Genomic DNA, 26,090 nt, shown 5'->3' with positions numbered 1-26,090 from the left:
GTAAAATTTTTATCACCAAACAGCAAAACTTGGTGGTCGGGTAACGTATAAATTGCTTTTGGTTATTGCAACAGGGCGAGTGCTGTTCTCCATAAGGCTCTGCTAACACAAGCAACGGTAACTCAGGCGCTCCGAGTAAATCCAGTTAGCGGCTGTGAAGTCCACTCCCGATGTAAGCGCGGGGGGAGGTTGTGTCAGCTGCGGTCAGTCAATAAAGAGCACACACAGGATGGTAGAGGAAGGCTGGACACAACATGTCAGGTTTTTATTAACCAAAAATGAAGCTGAACCCCCCCGCCCCGCCCCCCCCCCCCCCCCCCCCCGAGTGGTTTAACTTGTTAAAACCATATGTTTATACGGCAAGTATTTTTCTTTCATGTTCAACACTATAGTGCAAGAACCAAACTTCGCAGCTGTTCATCCTTTGAGAATCAAGTACTAAATGTAAAACGAATTAAAAATAAGGGTCCCTCAATGAACCAATTAAAAAAACCATTTAACTCGAAAGAACAGACCAATTTTAAGAACTGTCTTATGAAATTCTCCCAGGCGAAAGACCTTTAAAAGCACTTGGAGCCTTGAGGTAGCAACTTTATGCAGAATTTAATTCCCCTCCTGCCCCACAGAGCAGAGGAAAATTAGTAGCGCATTATTAGCTCCAGCCAGCTAAGCGGAGTGGAGTGTTCTCCTGTGAGGTTAGTGACTTTCTCTTGCATCTTGAAATAGCAGTGTAGTGCTGCAGACCGTCAGGAGGAAATCCACAAGGAAGGCCTCTTGAAATAAAATATATGGTTTGAAAAAAAGTGAAAATAATCAGCAATAACCGTAACAACAAAAGTTACCTGGAGTGAAAAAAAAACAAAGTGTATTTTGGCAAGACTAGTTTACAAATACACGTCAAGAACAAGAGTCCGCTTTCAGCCAACAGAAAAGAAAGAATGGAAGTGACATTCAAAGGGGTTTCGTTTTTTTGCCCTCTGTGCAAAATTGCACTTTGTTTTTAACGTTTTGTTTTAAAGTTTTAAGTTTTGCACTTCTGTTTCTAGAAAAGAGAGCGCTTTTGCCCTTTTTTGTTCTTTTACATTGTGAAACCTGTGCTGTGCCATTAAACAGAAATACCATATGCCCGGATATTTGACCGCTGAAAGCTCCTCTCACTGACTTCACAACAATCACAAGCAGGGAATCACAAACAAGAAACTTTTTTCCCCTCTAAGTCTCAAAGACACTATCCTCTTTGCCCACTTTGCTGCTGAGTTCTTTTATTAAAAACCAGATCTCTCTCTACTGCCAATTTCAGAGACTCCACGGCAGATTTACTGAACACTGAGCAGTAATAACAAAAAAAAACTGGGCTCGTTCTCCAGGACAACCGCGATGAACAGCCACAGTGAAAAGGAACGAGCCGAGATACAGTGATGCGGGCAGATCTTTACAAACGGGCGCCTCACTTCACTCCCTGGTCTTGGTATCGCCACTCACACGCTTTCCGACTTGGCTCATTGCTGGTGCTCTAACCAGATACCTGGCAACGTTGAGTATCTTACTACAAGCTTCTCTCACTATCTTCATGCTCCAAAATCGTACAGAACAGGTTGGTTAAACCAGACCAAACTAATCAGGCACATTGCAAATTACAGCTTTTAAATGGACAAGCCTTCTTACAGGCTCGTTCTCTTTCAGCTCAAGGGCAGGTTGCCTCTTGACGCCACAGAGCGATGTCACACGGATCCTGGAGGCAGGATGGCATTGCCCAGTATGCCTTTGCTTCGGGGAGGCTAGAGAAAGGTAAAACTTCAAAACTTCTTGCTCACATGGGATCCCAATCTTTTGACTTTTCGTTCTCACCCTTTCCTTCGACTTCTAGAAGCCATCAAATCCTCCCTTCCAGGCAGAATTACCTTAAGAATCTAACATCAGCCCTGTCTGGTTTTTTGGTTAAGCTTCAGAACACTTGCCAATGTTTGCGTATGCTGAGGTATACAATCCTGTCGTGCAGAGAACCAAAGGCTGTAAGAACCAGAATCCACCTGTAAGGCAGCCCAACCTGCCAGGCTCCTCTGGATAAAGGAGAAGGTATTCTGCCTGGGAGCAACGAAGGCCAGCTGATGGCGACTCACAGCAAGTTTCTCTTCAGCTCATGTGACAGTTTAGGCAGCACAGAAACCCATACTGTTCTGGAGACCAGTTTATGTCTGGTTCGCAGGACAGTCACAAGCTGGCTTCAAGAAGACTCTTGTCTTGGAGCCCAAAGTATCTTAAAGTTTTACCTGTTATCAATGCAAGGACCTGATGAGTGTGTTTTTTCATTTTTTCTTGGGTTTTGTTTGTTGTTTTTTGGGGTTTTTTTTGTTTGGTTTTTTTAATTCTGTAATCAGAAGAATGATTTTGTCTTTGGTGTTAAACCTTGGAAGCATGAAGGAAGTACCTGCTGCTGCTTTGGCTGTAATTTACAACAAAAAACCAGCCCAGTAAAGTAAGGGAAATTCACTGTTCTAAAATACATGCAGTTAGAACAGCCACTAGACATCACAACCAGGACTTTAATAATATGGAAACACCTAGTTCAGTGGTGTCCGTTACAAATCATTTGCATTATATAAAAATATGACCCCAATTACAGTAACTGGACAACAGCCATTCAAACTTATCAAGTTTCCATCTTACTCATATTGCAGGAACTGGGAGGAGCTCATCCATTTAGGGAAAAAAATTGTCCAGAAATCAACTCAGAGTTGCAGCTAAGCATCTCGTGCCTTAGAGAAATGTCCACTGTGATAACTAGAAGCAGGAATTCAACATTAGCATCCTTCTATTCTTGCTCACGTGGCCGTGAATAAAAAGAGCAGGTTCTGTTACACTAGCATCCACAATTAAAATTTTATAACCCCATAAAACACCAGTAAGTTTTGCATGAGCTGCAGAAGAATGCAAATTCAAAGGGTCACTAGATTTATTACCTACAAATTCAATGTCTTAATATAAATATTCTGTTTGTACAGCATAAAAATGTCCTTCTTATGGTCTGACTCTTATTTAGATAATACTCTGATAAAATCTCAGCAGTATGCCAATTAAGGTCATTAAAGCTATAGAAATAGAATCTACCTAATAAATGCTGCAAATTTAACAGGTATTTTAGATAAACATCATTAGCTTAGTTATCACCTAAACCAAAAAGACTCCTCAAACACACCAACTGCATAGTTAGCAAAGACATTTGCTTTACAAAGTCAAATGTTGCCAACTTTTAAAAAGTTTAGCAAATCAACGTGGTATTTGGAAGCATCCAAGTGTCTAATGAAGTTAGAATACTGTGAAATGTTAGGACTAGGGGGAGCTCCTGTAAACAAGTACAGAAGTAGTCTTCTTTTAAATTACAAAACATTCACCTCCTTAAAAAGCTTTAAAACTGACCCAGTCAACAACAGTGCCCTGGGAAATCTAGCAGTATAAAGGATCTCTGCAAGCAAGAGAAGGTCATGTATTGTGATCTCACCACAATAAAATGTACTCGGTGTCAGGAACAAGGAGCAAATTTGGGGAGATGACAATTACGACACCTTCAGGCCATTTGATCTGAACCACTGCACTTTTTTTGGGCAGCATAGAGTAAACCCATTTTCTTTGCTGCTCAGAAAACACTTATAATATAGTAATGCTTCACTTTCTGCATTTTGTTGCTAAGCAGACTCTCCCATGACCCCAGCTCGGTTTACTTGGTTTAAAGAGCTATAGTACCTGCCGCTTTCAGCAGGTGGAAGAAAACTTCAGTGCCACCTTATTAATTGGCTCCATTGATATTTTAACTTCAAACTCGGATGCTACAATTAAAAGCAAATTTGACATTGTGTAAGGAAAGCATCAGATGAAGGTAGTAAGCCTGTAAAAGGCTGGTATTCCACGGGTTGCCTCTGCAGAACAGGCAACCTCCCACTACAGAATCTGATCTGAAAATTTATCCCAACAGTAACACCAGAAGGAAGGAGGCTTCTATATCTCGCACACTTTGGGTTTCATATCAGGCACTTGAACTGTTGGACAGATGCCATTCTGAACCAAGTAAGTGAACATAGGGTTAGAATCATCTTTAATCTAGGTCTAATAATGAAGTATCAGCAGCAAAGTGGAGGCAGGGAGTGAGCAATCCATCTGTGCTGAGACTTGTTTATGGTTTCTAAAATGCCCAAGAAGACAGCAGCAGTAACTGTTCCGTAGTGTCCGTTTTCCTTGTGAGTTGTGTTGCTGATAGGAGGCTTTTCTGTGTCTTGAACTAAGAAGGCATTGAGGTACCCTGTGCCTAATTCCCTGGATCCAACAGGTCCATGCTAGAGCCAAACATTGCCACCAGCTGCTCCTCGTAATGTGTTATATTCCTCTTCATAATGTCCATGCAGGGTCCAAGCAACCTCTCAAACGCTTGCACATCCATGACTGCAAAGGAACAGAAGTGAAAACAAGATCGTTTGTCAAAAAGAACACCACAAGCCAATCTATTTTTTGAACTCGGAACACAGACCTCCAGTCCAACCCGTTCGGGTTTGAGGCTTCAGTAGAAGCCACAGAAGCAGAAATCATATTTCTGATTTCCCTCTGTACTGTTATTTGGAGCAACAAGATTAAAGGAAATACGCACCTGACCTCAAGGATAAATACGGAAGCCAAATACGCACCACGCTGACATTAAAAGATCACGTGAAAGCTGCGTGTGACAAACAAGCTGTAGACAAGAAGCTGACGCTACTTACCCCTTCAAAGAGTAGAGGCCACACAAGCAGAAAAAACAGAACCTGCTGGAAGGAAGCAGCAGTGCTTCTCAAACTTCAGCGTGGAGATCCGCTCCAGCCCATGCTCCTAGCTTCTCCTGTCTGTCCGCCAGTTACCAAAAGGCTGCTAGGTTTTGAATAGCTGCCGACTCCGGCACGGTCCACAAAACAAGCAAAGACCAGACAAAGGTAACTAGAAACACAGAACATCTGCTTACCTAAACATTTGACCTCCCCAACAGCATAGGCAGAGGCTGCTCTGGGTTTGTTGGTAACAAGTGCAAGCTCTCCAAAATACTGCCCTCTGTGACACCGGGCAATCTCCACTTCTTGGTTAGCTTCTTTACTCGTCATAGTCTGTTAAACAGTACATTTTAATTATTTGCATACAGTTCTGTCTTTGTACGAGGCTGCAGTTAATCCCAGATATCTTACAGATATGCAACAGCTCATTGGTTTAGGGCTTTTAAACTAGCAAGTCCCAAGTCACGCTCTGTACTGGCAGAACACCTTAACAGCATGTTCAGTTAGAAGTTTGATAAGAGAACTGTATGCCAGCCCACAAGTTTTGAGACTGGCAGATATTTACTGTTACCGCTTTGGGAACTGCTCTGACATTAGCCTAACACAGATTTTATCAGGCACAGCGTGTTGTTCCCTAAGGCTGCTTCAGACTGTAGAGAGATCCGTTCAAACGCCCATGTCTAGTATGTCACTGGAGATAACAGACCCCACGTTTTGTAAGTTGGGGTTTTCTATAATCCCAGAAGAAAAGTTTTATCTCCACTCTTAAGGCCAGGGAGACTACATCAGGTTAGTTTGCAGAGGAGCAGATACAAGCAAAAGACTTTCCAACTTTCATAAAGTTACTTCTGGCCACTTCAGAACAGGTATGGGGATTTACAACCTACATCACATGAGTGACGATGATAAGTATCAGAAAATAGTATCTTAAAATAAGTCAGAGTAGGCTTTTTCACACCACTTGTATTCATCGATCAAATCAGGGATTGACCTAAAGCCTAATCACCCAATTTGAACTCACCTTGCTTTTAATCAAGATTTTTACTTCACCAGATTCTACAATGTAAAAACAATCTGCTTTATCGCCCTGCAAAGAGGAAAAGGTAAAACAAATTAATTTTTAATTTACCGTAAAAGTACGTATAAATGGTATTGAAGCATTTGCTCTGAACTAGGCCTTGTGCAGAAATCTGCTAGAACTGACAAACACTCGAATTGTTAACGTTAAGAGGTGACTGGTTAGGTACTGGTTAGGACCGGAGGAACCCACAGGGGAAGGAACTATTAGTACACATCATTCAGTGAGAGGGCAGGTGGAAAGGAAAAGGCAAAGGAGATTGACGATATATAGCAAAAATCACTTAAAGTGCAAATCTTCTGATCCTGATGGAAGTGTCCAATAGTTAGTGAAACTAAGCAGGGCCTAGAATTTCCAGAAGCAAGTTTTAATAAAACACCAATTTAGTGACTGCATTTCTAGATGTCAGTAGGAAGGAGGATCCATTAAGCTAAGTATGAGTTCAGTCAATCCAGAGTAAAATAGTGGGAGATCAGCAGAACCCAGAATAGCTGTATTTGAGGAACATGCACACAGAAAGAGGAGGATAGTTTACAGAAAACCAAAGTCCACAACGCAAGCCATCTACATGAGGAATGATGCAACGGCTGTGTGAAGGCAGTGAGAATGGTAAGGAATAAAGCACTCAACAGCATCAGGCCATTAAAGGAAAATAAGTCACATAGGGCAAGTGGGAGAAAATAAAAATTGATACCTATTTTATATCAAGTTCTAGAAAGATATCACAAGGTGGTGTTGAATAACTGGGTGTGAAATTAAAATATTTCCTTTAGTCAAATTCAGCTGTTTTTATGAAAAAGTCACTGTGAGGGTGACCAAGCCCTGGCACAGGTTGCCCAGAGAGGTTCTGAAGTCTCCATCCTTTGGGATATTCTAAAGCCATCTGGACATGGTCCTGGGCAACTGGCTCTAGGTTGAGCAGGGGGGTTGGACAAGATGACCTCCAGAGGTCCCTTCCAACCTCAACCATCCTGTGATTCTCTGAGAGTTCCTAGAACCTTTTTTCACCTATAGATCTATCTAACCCACATCAGATTGCAGACCTTCAACAGATCGTAGTTTACATCTGCTCTGGAGAGCTTTGCGAGGACTTCATATTTTGAAAGTTTTAGCTGTGACAGAGAGGACTTTCCCTCTCTGTACCAACCCCTGCAGGCTTGGTATAGGACTGGGAGTCAGAGCGGAGGAGAGCCAGCACATGCCTCCTGCTATGAATGAGAAGCAAAGGGGCTCAAGGCTTCACGGAGACAGAGGCTGGGTAAGGAACTGATACGGGAATGGGAGTGGCTCAGCAAAAAAACCTGTGAAATAATGTGAGGAGAGAGATAAAACTGACATGAAGTCAAGTGGGCAAGGAGAATATGAATGTGATGGGAAGGATGGAGAGAGATGATTACAACTTGAGTATGAAACATGGGCTGGGAGAAGATGATGCAAGACTTAAACATGGAGTTACAGAAGAAATTAGGCCCTTAGCTAAGCTTCCTGGGGATGGTCGTAAAACCATCCAGCACAAAGCTCTTCATTCACTGTCGCCAGCTATCACAACATGAACTAATACACTCAGCACACTTCTGAAAGAATAAGTACTGAAAGAGTACTTATTTTTCTAAAAGAGTGAAAACAAAGTGAGTGGGAGACATCCTCATAACACGAGCAGGCACAAACAATTTTCAAGTGCTTTAAAGCATGCTGCCCTTAACTGAGGGGGTCAAATTCCAGAAAGACCATTAAAATGTGAAATTATCCACGAGAGAAATGGGGTTCATGGTATTGATGCAACTGCTGTAATGTAAGAGCTATCACATCTTTTACAAGCATAAATTTTCATCATCTTTAGCAGTGTATTACCACCACCCAGACCTACGCAGACTATTAATCCTCCTTTTAAAGGTAATTACATCCTGGTCCTTAATTCAGTTATTACAAAAGATTAAAACCAACTGTGTAATTGGACCGCTGATTGCATGGGTTCCCAGTTTTGAGACCGATTTATAAACTTTGATTTTGCTGAGAGTTCAGTTTTCTCAGGGTCTTAAGCAACAAGATTTAACTTACAAAATTGAGGATATTTTTAGAAAGAAGTAATTTGGCAGTATTTGGTTATCAGCAAACTAAGGTTTCCTGCATTCAGAGTTAGCTGACATTCAAAGGAATTAAGATTAATTATTCAAGACATCATCAAGGAGCCATATTCTGTTTATAAAACATGACAACGGTTGTGATCAAAAGCCCGCAATTTCAGGTAAGCCAAGGACTTTCTTGCATTAACTTCTACTTGAACTAGAGCACTTTGCAACAAAGCAACTCCGAGCTTAACTTGATGCAAAATTCCAGTGTTTCATCAGTGACAGTGTTCCAAAAAGTTATTTGTGTCACAGCCAAAAAAAAATCCCACAGCTCTAGCTTGAGTTTGTCCAGCTTCATGTTCCACCACTCTGGCCTTGATCTCTTACAGCAGACAAAACATACCAACAACCAAAGGCTGTAGACTACTCCACCGTTGAAATACTTTTTAAGAGCATCAGGAAAAACGGTGGTTTTAATTAACCCTGATAGTTTCTTAGAATAGTTAACTGAGTTGGGTCCAACTAGTAAAATATTCCCAATATCTTCATTTAGTTTCATCCAAATCATGCTCCTGATGAATTGTTTGGTTTTGTTGTTTAGTCAGACCTAGGAATTAGAGAGGCCTTTACTACATGCTCGTGACTCCTGGTTTCATCTGGTTATAGGTGCCTATGAAGAGTCTAGCTGGGGGCTTTCATGGAAAATTGCATAGTCAGACATTTAATTTCAGCTTCTTAAGGCATACTCCTCTTGAAACCTTGCAAAGACCATTTATAAAACACAAAGAGATGAGAGAAGAAAAACCCAGAAGCTAAACTAGTAGAATAAATTTGTAGCAAAAGAGATACTGGGTGTTCCCCAAACATTCAAGAAATGGTTAAATAAACTGGATGTATTAAACAAATAAGTGATGCCAAGTTGGTCCAAGTAATAGGATTCTATAAGTCAATTCCAAACAGGAAAAAAGAAGCAGAGAAAGGAGAGTGATAAAGAGAAATTTAGACTTCAAGTACCTGAGAAATGATGCGTTCCCCATCTTGATACACTTTCTCCCCTATAACATCCACTATCTTCATTCGCTCTGATGCCTGGAACAAAGAGGAAAATTAAACATAATCAACCATTTTTTATTATAGTACGTCTCTGGTAAACTTTGTAACCCTGAAATGAAGAGGCATTCACTAGACACACAAACACGCAGTATCTGAGTACTGAAAAATACAGCCCCTACAATGACGTTGTCTTACTGCACCGCAGCTTTCAAGGCTACCATAATCAATAGGGAAAGAAAATTGTCTAGCATCCCATTCATGCGCTTTTCTTACCCCCAAACTTAACAAATAACTGATTTGGCTGCTTTAGAATCATAGAATCATTAAGGTTGGAAAAGACCCTTAAGATCATGGAGTCCAACCGTTAACCTATCACTGCCAAGCCCACCACTAAACCATGTCCCTAAGCACCACATCTACCCGGCTTTTAAATACCTCCAGGGATGGAGACCCCACCACTGCCCTGGGCAGCCTGGGCCAGGGCCTGACTGCCCTTTCGGTGAAGAAGTTTTTCCTAATATCCAACCTAAACCTCCCCTGGCGCAGCTTGAGGTCGTCTCCTCTCGTCCTATCACTTACTTAGACCAAAGGAAAAAAAAAAATGACTTCCTCTAAGATTCAATTGAAATGTGAAGAAAACACTCAGAACAGCATAAACTTTCTAAGAACAAATGTCAATGACAAACACCAGCAATACATTTTCAAAATATCTTAATCAGGATATTCTTGAATATGTAGGGGGGGGTTGTGCCCCAGAACTCATTCCTAGAGTGGAGAGAGGAAGGCGATATGAAAAGGATACCGGCTGTAAATTGTAAGCAGGTACTGGAACAGGATGCCCAGCAGCAAGGGCAAGAGGCACTAATGTGACATGCAATGAAACATGCCCGAGTCTTCATAAACAGCAAGGGAGAAAGAACAGTCAAATTTATCCCCAGTGTGCCCCACTGCCCATCTAGAACACCACAAAACAATTTTATTGGTTCAGAGCAGTGTAAAAAACATATTAAGAAAGGAAGAAAATCCTACAGTTAAAATGAATATCTCAACAGATAATTCAGTTGTAATCCATTCATTCCACAAATGCACCTCAATCTAGCCCGTGTTTGGGAAACCTAATTCTGATCCACACATGATTCAACTGCAGTGTGTCATGCAAAAATCCATCTAGTGCTAATGAGTTATTTTTCTGTAACTTTAAATATTTATGAGTCATTTTCGTGCTCAAAAAAGTGACATTGATGGAACTAGTTTAAGCCAGGCACTGAAGGAGAAGGTGGTGTGCCATTTACCCATTCCACAGCTACCAACATATGTCCAAAATAATCTGTTAGCGGTTGCTATTCACACCTAATGATACTTGGCACTTTTGTAATCTTCTCTCAAAGGGATTAAAAGCTCTTCTCAAATACTAAAGCTTAATGCTGAAAAATATTCTTATGATGAGAAAACAAAGAAAAGCTAAGTTATGGTGTAAGGGCAAGACAGACATCGTTTCAAAGCAGTTTGGTACGGCTCCAAAAGCCCTCTGAAGATACAAGCTGAATCAATAGCTTAGAGGTGACAATTTACACATTGTTCCTAAAATCATGCACCACACACATCAACACGACATCTGCCTGCTCTGCCTGGTCATTTTGTTCCCAGTCTAACTGTTCTTAGTTTACCTCCTGAATATCAGTTAAGGTTTAAGCAAGACCTACTATGGCCCACATCTTTGGCTCAAATTTAAAATCATTCATGGCTGATAAAGGCCAAATATCCCAGTGATTGTATCATTACTTTCATATCACACCCTTAAAGGGAACCACAGACCTCAGTTTCAATTTTAATACCTGTTCTCTGACATATTTATGGATGTTTTTTGTTTTGTGGTGTTTTGTGATTTTTTTTAAATCTTTACATAGACAGAGATAAAAATCAGCAAATTGCTTACTGTGAACAAAGGATATGAAAAAAAAACCCCAGTGTACAACTTCAGCAATGCAAATTAAGTTGTACAGTAAACGTGATACCAAAGCAGCTCTTAAAATTTTGTTCTAAGCAAAAATGACACAGATTTCTGATACAGCAGAAACACTGACTGCGGAGCTAATGCTAATGCAAGAATTCGATGCAGATGTCTCTGAGAGGCTTTACCTCCAAGGATTTAAGAAGGGGCACAGACTCAATAAATAATTCATACGTCTTCCTCTTCTTTGCGTTGTTTTTCAATATAATTCTTCTGAAAGTCACTCGATCCTGCAAGAAACAGCACAGAGAAACACATTATTCCTCTTGACTAAAATGCTCCCTGTTTAAAGAACTGACAAACACGAACGAGTATTTGCAACAAACGCTGGGTTTGAGAAGCCAGCTGCTAAAATGATACCACATCCATCACGATGGTGATCCTAACAGCTCTTGTGAGAGTACGTGTTGCAATACCGAACTGAAAAACAGGGACCTGTAAGACCTGGTCCTTCTCAGATAAGCATTTAAGAATTTCCATTCCATTTGTACTGTTTTTTAGGGTTGAGTTTTTGGGTTTTGTTTGGCTGTTTGTTACTGTATCTTTCATGCTTCTGGATACAATGAAGAAGTTATGCTCTTCTTGCTGAAGCCATTGGAAATTGGAATTTCCAACACTTATTTGTTAAGGCAACTGCAGGATTAAGTCTGAGTTGGATTCTTCTCTGCTTGAGTCACAGCTTTCAGAAGTAAGCTGGAAATTTATACTGGTCTCAAACAGATCAGGAACAAGTATCGAAGAGCAACAGGCTGGATTCACTCCTCCGCCGTCTACGATCCGAGAGGCAGCTTTTTGCAATGCCTGCTTCCCAATTGCCAGCTGTCCACGTGTACCATGAGCACCTTCCTGACGGAAAAATCGTTTGGTTTGGTTTTGAAGCCCAAATATTGGGCAAGATTCCCACCCACGCCCCTGCCACCCCCCTGCTCTGGCATCCTCCGCAGGCAGCAGCTAGCGATGTGCAGGCTCCGTGGCCACTGGGCGGCACTACGTGCCCGAGTGAAGGCAAGCTCGCCCAGTTAGCCACAGCTCCTCTCCCAGTGCCTGCAACGGCAGACATATTTGAGAGTTTATTGCCAGAGATCTTAACGAAATGCTTTTTATTCCCGCACAGAAAAGGCAGGGCTCAACTACGGCCAAACACCGATTGGAAAGGCCACAAGATTGGCCACAAGATTGCTGAAACCAAAGAGCATGTCCAGGCTAAGGGGAAGGGCGCTTGCCCACCAGGTATTTCTGTTAGTGTCTGCATTACAGTAATGCCCACGGTCCCTGTTAGGCTCAGCACTAAATTATGAACAGAGTGAGAGCTGCAGAGTTTACCTTACACAACATGAGGCCAGAAGTGTAAAAATCAAAACCAAAAAGTCAGAGGAAAGGACTAGAAATTCGGTTAGGAAAACGGTACCAAAAAAAAATCCTTTACATTTACATATACCACAATCAGCAGAAACATCCCAAGTCCTGAGAGCTATTCCTCTGGATCTCGTTTTCTGCAAACATCAGCTGATACCTTAGCAGAGACATTTTGAGGTGAAGCGGTATTTTCAAGCAAGAGAACAGTTTCATGGGATGCAGGCTGCAAATACTTGTAATTTGAAACGACGACTGATACAGGTGACACTAGTGGAATATAAAAGCTGAAGGAGGTGAAAAATGAAGGGAAGAACGGTATTACTGTCATCCAAAGGATAACAAGAGATGATAAAGCATGAGGGACTGTTTTGTTGTTTTTTTTTTTTAAAGAAATTCTTCAGTGGTAGAAGTATCTTCAAATGTACGTGTCTGGAGAAGCAGAAAGGTGCAGAAACGGTCAGGGGAATTGCAAAAGCATAAAAAATTCAGAATTCATTTGTTTGAGAGTATCAGTGAGGGAGGAGAAGCAGCAGTATTTGAACAAAAAAGGCAGAGCAGTGAAGGAAGCGTGTGTGATCGTGAGGTTTTCCCCAGACATGGTCCGTCGCAAAGGCTGAGGACATTTCTCTGCTCCAGAAGAGACCCACGTTTGATATCTGCTTTTGTGCCTGAGCTTTCCAGGCTTTTGTTGGCTTAAGTCTGCAATGCAGCAGGAGTAATCCACATTTCCTAAACCGCAGATAACCCATGAGCTTTAGCAATGACTTCTGCAGACTAATAAAAATAAAATGTTTAAATTACATCGGGCACAAAATAGTACAATAAAACGTGGCAATGACAGAATAACTGGAAGAAATAACCGAAGTTTTAGGCAGGACAATGCAGCCTTAGTTAATAAAATATCCACAGGACAGATAACTAGCAAGAGGCCCCCCTTCAACTACACCTTGCTAATTAAGTGAATGTAATCACAAAAAACCAAACCCAAAATTAACCCAATTTGCGTAGTTCTTTTCAAAGGTAAACTGGAACAAAGAATCATCTTCTCATTTTCTTCCTTTCATGAATGAGCTCGGTTTGTAGGTAGCTGCTTTGTTCTGTCTTGTTCAAGAAATTCTGACATTACTCCCTGGTTGATTTACCAAAATCTTTCCCTTCAGCTCACAAAGAAAAAGGAATTCAGCAGTCAGGTCTCTCAGCAAGCGCTGAGATTGCGTAAGCACGCTGTGTGTAGCAGCTTATCGGTCCTGTAATCAAGGTCACACAACACGGTCAACCCACGGCGATAGCTGCCGAGGAGCCCAGCGCACACAGAAAGCATACAGCACTTCTGGCTTGAAAGGCTTCGTTGATCGCACAGTCTGCTTATTATGTGAGCCCTCACAAATGAGTAAGAGAACACTGTGAAAATAACCCTATCCAAATAGTACAGAGAAAAGAACTAAAAAAGGAAACTAATGTCTACAGCTTCACATTCAACACCGCTGGGCTAGAGACAAAGCAACACCATCATTGAGCTTGGTATCTCATAGGTCGTGGTGACCCGAGAACCTCTTCCAGAGTAACACAAAAGGACCAGAAACATCATGACAGGGTGTTTTGAAGGAAAACAAAGCTTTGGGCAGTTTTCCTAGCTCTCCAAATTACTGACATCCTCAAGAAGATATTTAACACCTTCCGATTCCCTTTAAAGCAGACAAAATGGTAGGAAGGTGTTTAACATCATTTAGATATTGTTTTCCGCTCCCATAAAATACGTTCATTAATGCCTCCACTGTCCTCTGCAGGATGAAAACAAAAGCAGGCGTTTTTCCCCCTAACAAAAGCCACAATTACAGCAAATGCAAAATAATAAAGGGACAGATAAAACTAGTGATGTAGTTTTTACAGACAAGTTGTTCTAGAAAGGTGGCCAAGAAGATTTGCACAATGGATCTCTTATGCCAGGACATGAGATAACACATCATGATAAAATAGCTATTAGCACAAGGAGCCATACCAAGAGAACCACTGGACACGGTGAGTTAGTGTTTAAAATATTATGGATATGACAGCAACTTCCTTTCCTTACCAGTCCCCAAAGGGCTCCTTCTGTTGTGGCAACAATGGTGGCAGCTCTAGGAGTGTTGTACATCAATGCCAGTTCCCCAAAACTGCCGTGATTATCATAGCGGCCCACGCAGCGTGACTGGTTGTCTTTTGCTACAACAATATCATACAATCCCCTGGAAAACAATGGAACAGACGCTTTTTATTAGACAACATTCCAGTAGAAATCATAGAAACAGCTTTTTGCTGTTATAAAAATAGTCCTCTTACTGCTGGGTGAGATGGAACATGCTTTATTGAGCTTTCCAATTGCCTGATACTAAACTGCTTCGATCTACACTATTTTCAGAATAATTCTGTCTTAATAAAGCATTTCAGTCCTGATAAATCTGGGCAGGATCTACTTGGTTTCCTCTGCGTAGTATTTTGACATTGCTATTGTAAGTATTCTAGCCAGGGTGATAGGTGGTTTCATTGTCTTGAACAGTATTTGTCTTCTCACAGCACGTGTTATCCAGTGAGGCCTCTTCAGAGTGACTTGGATCCATCTACACCCGTTTTCTCAGCGACGGCATTGCTGCAGTACCTGTGGGATACTCTCAATCCAACTGCTCACCTGCTCCCATGGTTTTGCCTCAACTCCAACTTAAGGGTATGTCTACATCATAACCCCAAGATGCAAACGTAGCTGCAGATGCCCGAGCTAGATTCAAACTATCCAGCTCTCGTATGGGCAACAGCGATGCCATAGAAGCACAAAGATCACAGAAAGGGCCTTTCTTTACATACCTAAGATACTGAGTGAGTTTTGCAGTGCAAACCAACCAGTCTTATTATGAGCAGCACATACTGATCCTCCAGCTGGAGGATTTAAAGCTAGTTCAGGAATGTTACACGTGCCACATCTTCACAGTGTAGCACAGAGATCTCCAGAGGCAACCACTTCTCACCTGGTATTTGTCTAACAGCTCCCTTATGACCAAAACTTTCAGCACTCAGTTCAACTTCACAACATGCTGCAACTCTCAGCACGCTGACAGGTGAACCAACCAATTTTATCACCATTTTCATGGAGGTGCAGCTACTGAAGAACACAGGTTACAGCATGCAGTGTTTGAACTTGAAGAGCATCCGTTCGACTCTCACAAAGCTCCATGTGCTGAGCTGATGCTGTAGGACGCACAAGCTTAGGAAGCATGGGTAAGTAACTGCCAGCAGTTTTGCAGAACATTACGGGTTCCACTCTAGTCACACTGGCTTCAAATTAAAGCGGCCAAGCTAAAAGGTTTTTAATTCTTTTTGTTATTGTTGTTATAGCTCACTTCTAGAAACAGGAAAGCTCTTGAAAACTGTTGACATCTAGCCAGGATCTCTGAACAGATCAAGAGGAAAGTGTTCAAGTACCAGAAGCCTCCTTGCACTTTGTTGATAGGGAGCTGTAACCTGTTTAAATTGGAAAGGCCTCCTTGCCCTGTTCTCCAAGAGGCACACTTCCTGCATTGTCATGAAGTTAAGGGAACAGTATCCCAGAATTTACTAAGAATCAAAAGACTACTCGGATGAAGATGCAGGTACAAGTCCATCGAGTCAAAGCTCAAAAGACAAATCTGGACCAAACTGCATCACAGCAACTGCATATGAAGAAAAAGGCTGTGCACAGAAAGGCAGCCCTTTAAAAGTCAAACAAATGTCTGTAACACCCTCAGCACTGTCTTATGCTTGGGGCTTTAAAAAATAATTTTAAAATATAGGTTGACTAGGCTTGATTAATTCTTGGCTATGGCACCAGAGATCATTCAGGGATTAGCCACTGGCCTAAGAGACTTTACAAAGTACATCATGCCACGGAGAAAAGCAGGTAGGGAACACCTTCCTGGCTTTAAGCAGCTGAACATGCATATAGTGTTCCCCAGGAGTTCAGATCTTTGTCAGGAGGTATGCTATTATCTCCCAGAAGATCATTAGGCACGTAAGAAAAAAAAAGAATCACCAGAAATGGCAGTAGGTGAAACTTCTCATGGTAAACAAGTACAGGAACAGACTCATTGGTGAGACCTGCCTAGTATTTACAGCAGAGGGTCTTTCAGGATTGCTGATGGACAGCCCTGGGTTTGTTGTTATCTTTGAACACTGCTGCACCTAAAACAGTGTACTACAGGACAGCTTTATGCCAGCTTCATTTGTAGGAGATTCCACAAAGTGGACATTACATGCATCGAACAAACAATTAAAATACATCAAAGTGAGGAAGCTTTGCACAATGACTTGAGGGTCTACTGTCTTAAAGCCTTTTAGACCTAGAGAAAAGTTGGGCTACTGGATCAATAGCAGATGGGCCAGATGCAGACATGTCAGAAGATCCAAGAAATTTAGTCTCTCTGTCACCCAGAAAGCTAAAGGAGGCGCATGAAGACTGCATAACATCCTTACTAGACACTTTTTACACTCTACTGCTTACTCACACTGAGGAGACGGAGAAAGAAACCAACAGCATGCTAACAGCACACTAAAAGAGGATTAGTGTTGATGGAAAGTTTCACTAATTCTTGTAATGTCCAATATCTATTTAATGATTGAGAGGCACCAGAGGCAACGATCTTCAGAGGTTTCTCTGATCTAGAAGAGCCATCTGTGAGCACCTTCAGCAAACACAACAACTTCTTCCCATCCCTCAGCCTGAAAGTCACTTACTAGTGCCATTTATTTCCAAATAACTATAGCCATGTAACCTTCAGCCAAGCATTCAGCTGTCTGTGGCCCAAGGACTAAACTGGTGAGGCACCACTGGGTGACCTTGGCTCAGCTTTATTGAGAACTGTTGCTGAGCTGTAAGGCAGTCTGTGAGCTAAAGCCCTGCAAGGTAAGAAAAATAAAAACACAGACTGAAGAGTAATTGTTGAGATGGTAATCGTTAGGAGCTCAAGGACTCAAAAGAAAAATACTGACATGAAAAAAATATAAAACCCCAAGGAAAAAAAAAAAAAAAAGCAGAAAAGGGCAACTCAGCAAGATTGTGGATCAGTCTGTTCCAAGAGGCAACAGAGGCCAGTGCCGCCCCTCCTGACTGATGAGATGACTGCTCAATCAGCAGAGACTCATCAGGTGCCTCCTCAGCAGTGACGAGCATACTGATGTTTGGCCATGCAACACATTCGTCCTCGCTCTCCCTTCCATGCAGCAAGCACTAAATAGCTGCTGCATCCTCATGTTGCATCTGTCCTGCCTGCTGTCTCTCTGTGCACGGTAAAAGATGCTCGGACAAAAGTGATCTGGTGAGGAAGTACTACAACCAGAAGACTTTGGGGTGGGAGGGGGCGGGGGGGTGGAAAGGCCTGTGCCAGAAAGCCTATTTTTCTATGCAGACAAGAAGCTAAAGAGTTATATCTCCAGCACAAAGTCACTGTTCATTCAGACAGGAAGAAACTAATCCTCAGGGATATATAGGCATTAATGACTTATCTTCGAGTAACAAAACATGCCTACGGGTGCCTTGAAAGAGCCAGAGTCCTCTGGATTTGCACTTGCAGGCAAGTGGAAATGTTGTAGCTTCCACAAGCACCAGTATCCTGCTATTATTTTGCATGAAAAAATGAGGGGGTGGGAGGTGGAGGAGGACTGGAAAGGGAGAGAGGGGGACAGAAAATTCGTAACTGGAGAATTCTTTCTAATAACTGAATAGCCGACATAAGAGTTGCAGCCGAGTTGGTGTTTACAGCAAAGGCTGGTATGCTCTATTGCTAGACAACACTGAGTTTTAATTTAATTTTTTTTAAATTTAATTTCAATTCAATTTGATTTAATTTCATTTTAATTTAATCTTTTTTTTTTTATTTCCCTCACTGTATAACCTTTCTGCCACATACTTTTGGCAACATATTTGTGTTACTAGTATATTATACCTTGAGAGTAAAACAAAACAAAAACTTAAAAACCTGAAATCTTCCAACCCAACTATCTTTTGATGGAAAAAAACATTGTGGAATAGCCAGAGACCATAAAAACATCTACCTGAATATCAAAGATAAGGTTCTGTTTCGCTTCTTTATTTTAGGTTAAAACTCATAGCAGGAAGAGCTTTTTAGTAACCAACAGGTTAGGAGTCTTATAGAGAAACAAATTAAAACAGGCTGATGGTATCTAACATTTGTGAGAGGGTCCGAAACCAAGTTTAAGTTTCCTCAAGATTAGGAACCACTGCTCTGCATACATCTCGTCTTTGCAGAGCTGGTGGCTCTGGCTCCCATGAGTTCTGTTCTGCAGTACCTTGCTCTTCTCCGGGACAGCCTGATCTCCCCAGTGAACATGGCAAGAGAAGGAACGTCTCCTATCTAGCCAAAGACATGGGACTGCTCCGAGGCAGAGTGGCTGAGGGAGATAACTGCGTGTAGAATAGAGCACTGGTTTAGGCTAATGGGATGGGATGACAGAGGACAGGCGAACAGGCATATGGTCAGAATATGTTTGAGGTAGCCTTATGTTCTGTAATCCCACTAAATCAGAAAGGGGAATGTCCTTAAAATGAACAAAAATCATTTAAAATGAACAATTTCTAACCTAGAAATTCTTTTGCAAATTCCTTAAACACAGCATAAATGACAATTCAAAAGGCAACACGTTGTCTTGAAGAATTGCTTTGAAAGCATTTAATACAATATTAATGGCACCATTATTTCAGTGATAAGGAAGATAACAGTGCATCAAAAAAGTAGTTTGCTAAGATTGTGTTCCAACAGACTTTTATAATTCGGTCAGTAATATTCTCTTTAATATTACAGCTTTACGGGAGAAAATAAATCTGTGTCCTTAATTCTTCTTCAAATACAGTGATGAAAAGTAACATTAGCCAGAATTGCTTCCAAAAGGGTAAAAGATACTCAAAATGTGCATGCACACACATCTCTATTACATGCCTGTTGCACATATATATGATCCACAAAATTATCATGTGAATTTGCTTGATGCAAGAAATTGCAAAATGGCACCTTAAACTCTGCAAATACAAATCACATGACCAACAGAAGCAAAGTAACCACAAGTCCTCTGAAGTCAGTGATCAAAACTAATTGGACAAAGTCCAGGTTGTTCCATGGTAGCCACTACCATAGATTTTTATTTCCTGGATTCTCCTTCCCCCAAATAATCTCCTATCCCTTCCCTAACCATATGGTTTCTTTTGCTACTTCCCCCCCTCCTTTCTTCAGAAAAAAACACATCCTGGTTTAGAGACAGCACGTAATACGGCTGGTTTTAAGCTATGCATAGGCTGATGGGCACAAAAGCTAAACTGAACAAATCACAGGCAAGCTCATGCTGCAGCCTTTCCCTCAGAGAAAGTGGTACCTGAGTTTTTACGCAGTCACACAGAATGTGTTAAAACCCAGCAGGTGTGAAATGTCTGCCTCTGTCAAATTTGATTGCCCCTGGGCAAATGATCCAAAAGTCAATGGGGGCCTAAAGGGGAAAATGGAAAGATCAAAGGAAGAGGCAATGACTGCAAAAAGTACGTTTCCTTCAGAAACTGCCCTGCAGTAAGCATTCCCTGCCATTTCTAAGAAACTGAAAAGAAACATACTCTGCATTTCAAAGGCACAGCTGCTTACCGCTCAACGACATAGAAGTTGTCTCCGTCATCACCTTGGTCAATCACATGTTCCTGAGGTTTCACCTTCCTCTCAAACATGGCATCAAGGACCTGAGACAGCTGCTCCTATAAAACAAACCGGGGAGGGGTGTCAAAAACTCTCAGAAGATACACCTTAGCATTATTGCTGGACAAGGGCGAGTTCATCTGGATAGTGAAGCGCAACATGCATTGCAGTATTTTTACTGCATGCAAATACAAGTAATACTGATATTAAATGTTGATTTCCACTAGCAAGTCCCTCACTTGTTTCCAGCTTATTAATGTCAATTCAATAATGCAGACAAACATAGGTACTTCCATTATAGAAGAGATATTACCTGAAATTTATGTCCAAATGGCTTAAGTTATGCATACCATTTCAGTGCCAAAGCGCACATGTACCGCAAACTCTCACTTGATATTATCTGACACAGCTTCACTGCAATGGATACGTATTGATTTATGTCAACAGTACACGTATTTCATTATAGGTATGTGCGTCTAGAAACTGCACCACGATTTATTAGTAACTTATTTGCACTGTCACCATCTAAGAGCCCCAGTCATGATCAGGACTGTGCTGAAGACGACTCCATGCTGACAGTTATTTCCCTAGATAGTCCGTGTCTTAGAGAACCTGCAACTCCAGCACAAGATGAGATCAGAGAGGTACAGATGGGGAGCACATACAGAAAATGGGATAATGCTGGTCTGCGCAGCAGACTCAAACTAGGTTTCTCTGATGAGCCATGACTAAACTTTTTTGTGGGCAGCACAGCCAGGGAAGCTGTGAAAGCCAAAAGAGATGACGCCGTATAAATGCCTTGCCTCAGTGCCGAGCTGCTTTACCATCTTTGTTATTCCGAAGTCCATTAACAATAGACTTTCACTGCATTTTCAATGACCAGATGTTCGAAGTGGAAGATGTAGATCACAGCTGAGTTTCTAAAAATATACTGTATGAACATGCAAACTAGTCTTTATGCTGCTAGATACACTTGCAATATTTACTGCGCTCCTTAAGTTGGGAATAATCATGGCAGCATCTGCAGGCACCACTATATTGAATATATTGCCTATCTTTTCACTAGAATTCTATTTTGTTGTCTTTAAAAACTCTCCTGATACTTAAACTAAACAATCATTGCATGAAAGCCATTTATTTTAACCACATATCTCACAGCATGCATTTAAATAACAGTTGTCAGAAAACAAGCAGTGCAGATTTTAAAAAGCTTTTTAAAAACACTGTAACTGAATAACGCTTTATTTGGAGGATAAATAGGCAAAGACGTATCATTTTAAGTAAATAAAACACTGAGCTCTTCTGTCAATAAAAGGACATGCTTCGTCAGATTTCTGAACTGCAAAAAACCCTCTTGGTTTAAATATGGGTACTGAGCATGCTCAGAGTCATTGCTCTCAGCCAGTACAAAATTCAGTTGTAACTAGGATTTTACAAACTCATTTATAAGACGCTGCGGAGCCTACACATGATACATCATACAGAGCTTTTAACAGGAGAGAAGTTATCTACTCCCCCAGCACTTTATACCAAAACATAAACCAGGTTTATCATTGGGGATGCTCAGAATCTCAGGGTTAAACTCTGTGACAATGTGAATTGATTTTAGTCCAAAGTTGAACGTGAACCTTGCTAGAAGTGATCCACTGGACACTGGCTCCCTTGGGTTTGATACCAAGCACTACAGCAACTATTCATGCAAGTGAAGACATTTAAAAGGGCTCTTGAGTCACTGCGCCTAAATTTAGCACCGTTCACCTAAATGCAGTCAGTGGAAAACGGATGAATTTGGCCAAGACATCTGAGTCACACAATCATATTTACTCCTAAAGGGGTCTTATGCAGTTTTGCTGTTGTTGGGTTTGTTTGCTTGTATTTAACAGTTTTACATGACCCTCTTTAGAGGTTAAGAAGCAAAAGAACATATTTTGAGCCTTAATTTGAAAGTGTTCCTCACAATTATTAAAGGACCATATGCACTGAGCAAAAGCAGTAGCCATGCATTCTGCCGTTCAGTGGGTATTCTACAGCCAACCTGCCAAAGCAGTCACATCATACAGAGGGAGTTAAAAAGAAATTGTTGGGAGGAGGGGTGAAAGGATGCAAGTTCCACACTCCCTTTATACCCATTACTAGGAAGGCTCTCCCCTCTCTGCTAAGTGCCCTTTATCATACTATAATCAATGTATGGACTGCAGTCATCTTTTTCAGCCATGTGCTATCTTAAAGCCTGAGTCTTTAACAGTTGCAGTTAAGATCATTTCTATTACTTCTCAGCTGCTTAGAAAGCTTTTCCCAGGAAGCAGTATTTTTCCAAGCCCACTTTCTCAGCTCAAATTCGCTTTTGTTTTTCAAAGTCATCTTTGAATAGAAACTTTGAATAGAAACTGGTTATTAATTTTTGCTCCTGGGTGATTTTGATGGAAGCTAAAAGATTGGCCTACTCAATTCAAGTGGTGACTGCATTTTGTACATAGCCCTTGAGTTGCTGAATGTTCTTATATGTTTCGGTTTTTACCGTACATAATCAGGTTACTTGTAAAAGGAACCTTTAAAATGTCTTAAGTAAATAAGCTTAATGATACCAGGAATCCCAGAACAGTGAAAGGCCAGTCTTGGAAAGGACAGCTTTCAAGGGAACTTTTTGACAGAATGTCAATTCCTCAAGGCTGCTGCAATCAGAAGCTTTCAACAATTATTTTGAGAATGCAGTTCAATGATTCTTGGGGTTTGTACAGCAACCAAGAACTGGGAGGACTTCCTGGTTTTCAAGGAAAGCTGAGCAGCGTTTCTGAAACCATAAGCTATCACATCCATCCTTTCATCTCTCAGGCAAAGCTCAATGATTCAAAGCAGGAAGCTGCAGGGACCATCGCTGGTGTTACAGCTCGCATTCTTCCCCAGCCTGCAGCAGAGATGTCAGTTCTGTTTTCACGGAAACACCAGACCAGAGGTGAGATGCATTTATTCTATGGCCTCGCAGAGGCTCGATTAGAGAATCTCCAAAGGTCTGTTCCTAAACTATCCTATGATCCCGTTCAAAAAAATCATACCAATTAAGATTACTAAGTGCGAGCAATGGAGACACTCATCCTTAAAACTCAATGCTGAGGCAATGAGTAATTAATAACCAACTTCAGCAATAAAACTAAGACGAGTAAGAATAGGAACAACCTAAAAACATTACTTTACATTCATTTACAGAAAATTTACTGACACATTGGCATTTAAGAAAAAGGTGCAGCAATCTGAAATCGTGCAAATGTGGATAGTGTTCAGTATCACAATCGTGTAAGTAATTTCCTTTTTAAATTGCCCATAAAATGATGAACTGTTTCCTAGGGAAAAGGAAATCAGGTGCAATGGTACCCAACAGAAAATATTGAGAAATAAGCAAAAGAATTAAAAAAAAACCCAAAAAAACCAAAAAAACAAACACCCAACTTTTCTCTAACAGACAAAAAAAAATTGAATTTGCAGGGAGAGGGATCTGACAATCATGGTAACTGACAATTTGACGTATTTGTTTATATTGTTCATTGATTGTTGATCTCCAAACACGCCCCAGTCCAGCCTGCACATAATTAATAATTCATAAACTATCACAATGCAAACAAGTGTCTAGACTGTTAGATCATGCTATTACCTGTACCTACAAACCATCAACTCCAGTTAAGATTTCCTTATAGTCATATTACCTGATCTAGGTTTTTGAAGAGCAGGATATCTTTACATGCTTCCTGCAGTCTGCATCGCTGTTCGTCAGTTTTTGGATGAACTACCTTTAAAACAAAGTAAAACAAAACTGTCATGACAACAAAGAAATATGATTACAGACTGAACCTTCACTTCAGAATGAAAAAACAGAACACAAGAATGTCAAGGTATATAGTTCTTTTTTGTAGTTTGCATAAACAGTATTTATATATAAACATACAATGCAAGACAGAATGAAAGAAAGAGACCTAAGAAATATATTATGCTGACAATTAACACATGCAAAATAACAGCCAAGACAAGAAAGAAGAGGATGCCTTTCCCTTTCCCTTCCCTTCTAACCCAGCTACAGATAAAGTCAAGGCTTGAGCATTTGGAACAGAGGAAAAAGCCAACAGTTTTCTTTCTAAACTCTGGCTAAATTAGTCCAAATATACTTATTGTTGGCATACAGGTAGTTTATAAGATTTATGATACAAATGTATCTCAGCCCATCTAATAACAGAAATTAGCTAAGAAGCGTGTTTTATTTTCAACAAAATTACGTAAATAAAAGCTTTGCTGTTTGAGTGATTTTTTTCATTAATTCTTTCCAATTATAAGCATTTCATGAGGTTAAAGGAACCAACACTCACTGTGTCATAAAAATGTTTATATATGTGCTTGTTGGGGGCTAATTACGAAAACATATATAACACTATTAATTACCTCACATTCACCACATTAACTATATTTCTGGAATAACAAGGATACCAAAAACCAGTTACATTAGTAGGCATTTCTAAAAATTCATTGTCCAAAGTTGAGCAGATCTCAGATCCTTGTTTTAAAAGAAAACTGAATACTGAATCAGCAGTCAGGAAAATTAAGACTTCTGATGGAATAAAAGTATCCAGACTTACAAACATTTGGATGATCAGACACACTCATAGTCTTTTTTTCTTTTTATAGCATGCTATTTATTAATTATCTTCTTTTTTAAGGGAAATTAAATTAGACTTAGATTTTCATTGCAGAAGCGTAAGCATCCTTGAGATGGAATCTGGAAAAGGAACACTAGAAGTCCAGAGAGAAAACATTGCTCCTCACCAGCCAGGCTACAGGATTTGCTCACATAAAAGCATCTCTAAAGAAATACAATTACAGTATCGGGACTTGGAATTCCTAGAAATTCCCAATTTTCAAAAACAATAGAACAACAGGTGGCCACAGTCTCACATTATTTCAACAAAGTATTTCTCCTAGCCAGGCAGAACTGCTTTGAAAAGAGAGGCAGTAAAAAGCATGTGAGGAATTTTAAGCACCCATGAGGAAACAGCTGTGGTAAAGCTTAAGTAATTCTTCACAACAGCATCGATGCTCTAGGAATTGCCTCAACGAGCCTTTAAGATAATTAAGAAAGGAAAATATCCAAAATTTTAAAGATGGTAGACTTAAGCACAGCTCTCAAGTCCTTTGAAGTAAAATTATATTAAAGCTATAGTGACTAAAAAAGTGCATGAGACAAAGTGGCCCTACATTTCAGAGCAATGTCGCTTTGTCAATGTCAGCATAGCACACAGCCTCTCAGAATGAAACGCACAAGTGGTAGGGAAAAGGTGACGTACAGACATCTGCCTGTCAAACTGTAGAGAGAACCATGCATGATGCAATTCACTCATTCTTACCCTTTGTTCTGTATCTTCTTCCTCTTCATCTGGATTGAAAGCTTCAGCACAAACTTGGAAGAAAAAGAGAGAGGAAATTAGTAAAAAGAAGCAATTACATGAGAACGTCAAACAAATCAAGCTTAAATTCTTTTCTATACTTTATTTTGCTACAGGAAAAACAAAATCACTTTTGTTTTTATGTCGTTAGTGTCAGAGGCTTAAATCCTATCTATTCTCTGAGCAGGCACAGCATGGCTGTTCTCAAACTCTCATATTGTAACTTACAATAGAAAATAGTCTTGCCTAGCAAGTTCGCCAAAGCACGCACACAGATTTCCTCTCAATTCTTATCAAAGCATAACAATCGCCATTCAGATTCATTTACAAACATCTTCTCTAAAATGCAGGGGGAAAAATACAGCAGCTACATTGCTTTGTTCTTTGCAGTGCAATGTATATAGCAAAACACACTAAAAAAAAAAAGAGTACAAGGAGGCATGTGGCACTCGCTCCACCTCAAGTCAGATTAGCAAGCAAGTATCTATATTTGGGGTTTTTCAATACAGAGAAATCACATTTACACAGAAATTAACCTTGGAAATGAACAATCAGCTTGACCATAGTATATTCTATGACAAAAAAAAAAAAAAAGTTTGGTCCCCTCCCCCGT

General features: G+C 40.6%; 1 protein-coding gene across 1 annotated transcript in view; it reads right to left on the bottom strand.

The window, feature by feature from the left end:
- Positions 1–334: 334 nt before the first annotated feature.
- Positions 335–26,090, bottom strand: part of PRKAR2A (protein kinase cAMP-dependent type II regulatory subunit alpha) — a 70,631-nt gene continuing 44,875 nt past the window's right edge. Inside the window, exons 3-11 of the mRNA XM_082322090.1 lie at positions 25,439–25,491; positions 23,753–23,836; positions 20,007–20,113; positions 14,429–14,582; positions 11,130–11,231; positions 8,952–9,026; positions 5,812–5,877; positions 4,985–5,123; positions 335–4,434 (exon numbers count right to left, since the gene is read on the bottom strand). Coding sequence (XP_082178216.1) covers positions 4,301–4,434; positions 4,985–5,123; positions 5,812–5,877; positions 8,952–9,026; positions 11,130–11,231; positions 14,429–14,582; positions 20,007–20,113; positions 23,753–23,836; positions 25,439–25,491 — 914 coding nt within the window. The 3' untranslated portion in view covers positions 335–4,300. The remainder of the gene's footprint in view (positions 4,435–4,984; positions 5,124–5,811; positions 5,878–8,951; positions 9,027–11,129; positions 11,232–14,428; positions 14,583–20,006; positions 20,114–23,752; positions 23,837–25,438; positions 25,492–26,090) is intronic.

Source organism: Platalea leucorodia, assembly GCF_965183815.1.
Source record: "Platalea leucorodia genome assembly, chromosome: 9".
In the NCBI taxonomy this organism is placed as follows: domain Eukaryota; kingdom Metazoa; phylum Chordata; class Aves; order Pelecaniformes; family Threskiornithidae; genus Platalea; species Platalea leucorodia.
This window is presented reverse-complemented; position numbering and strand designations above follow the sequence as displayed.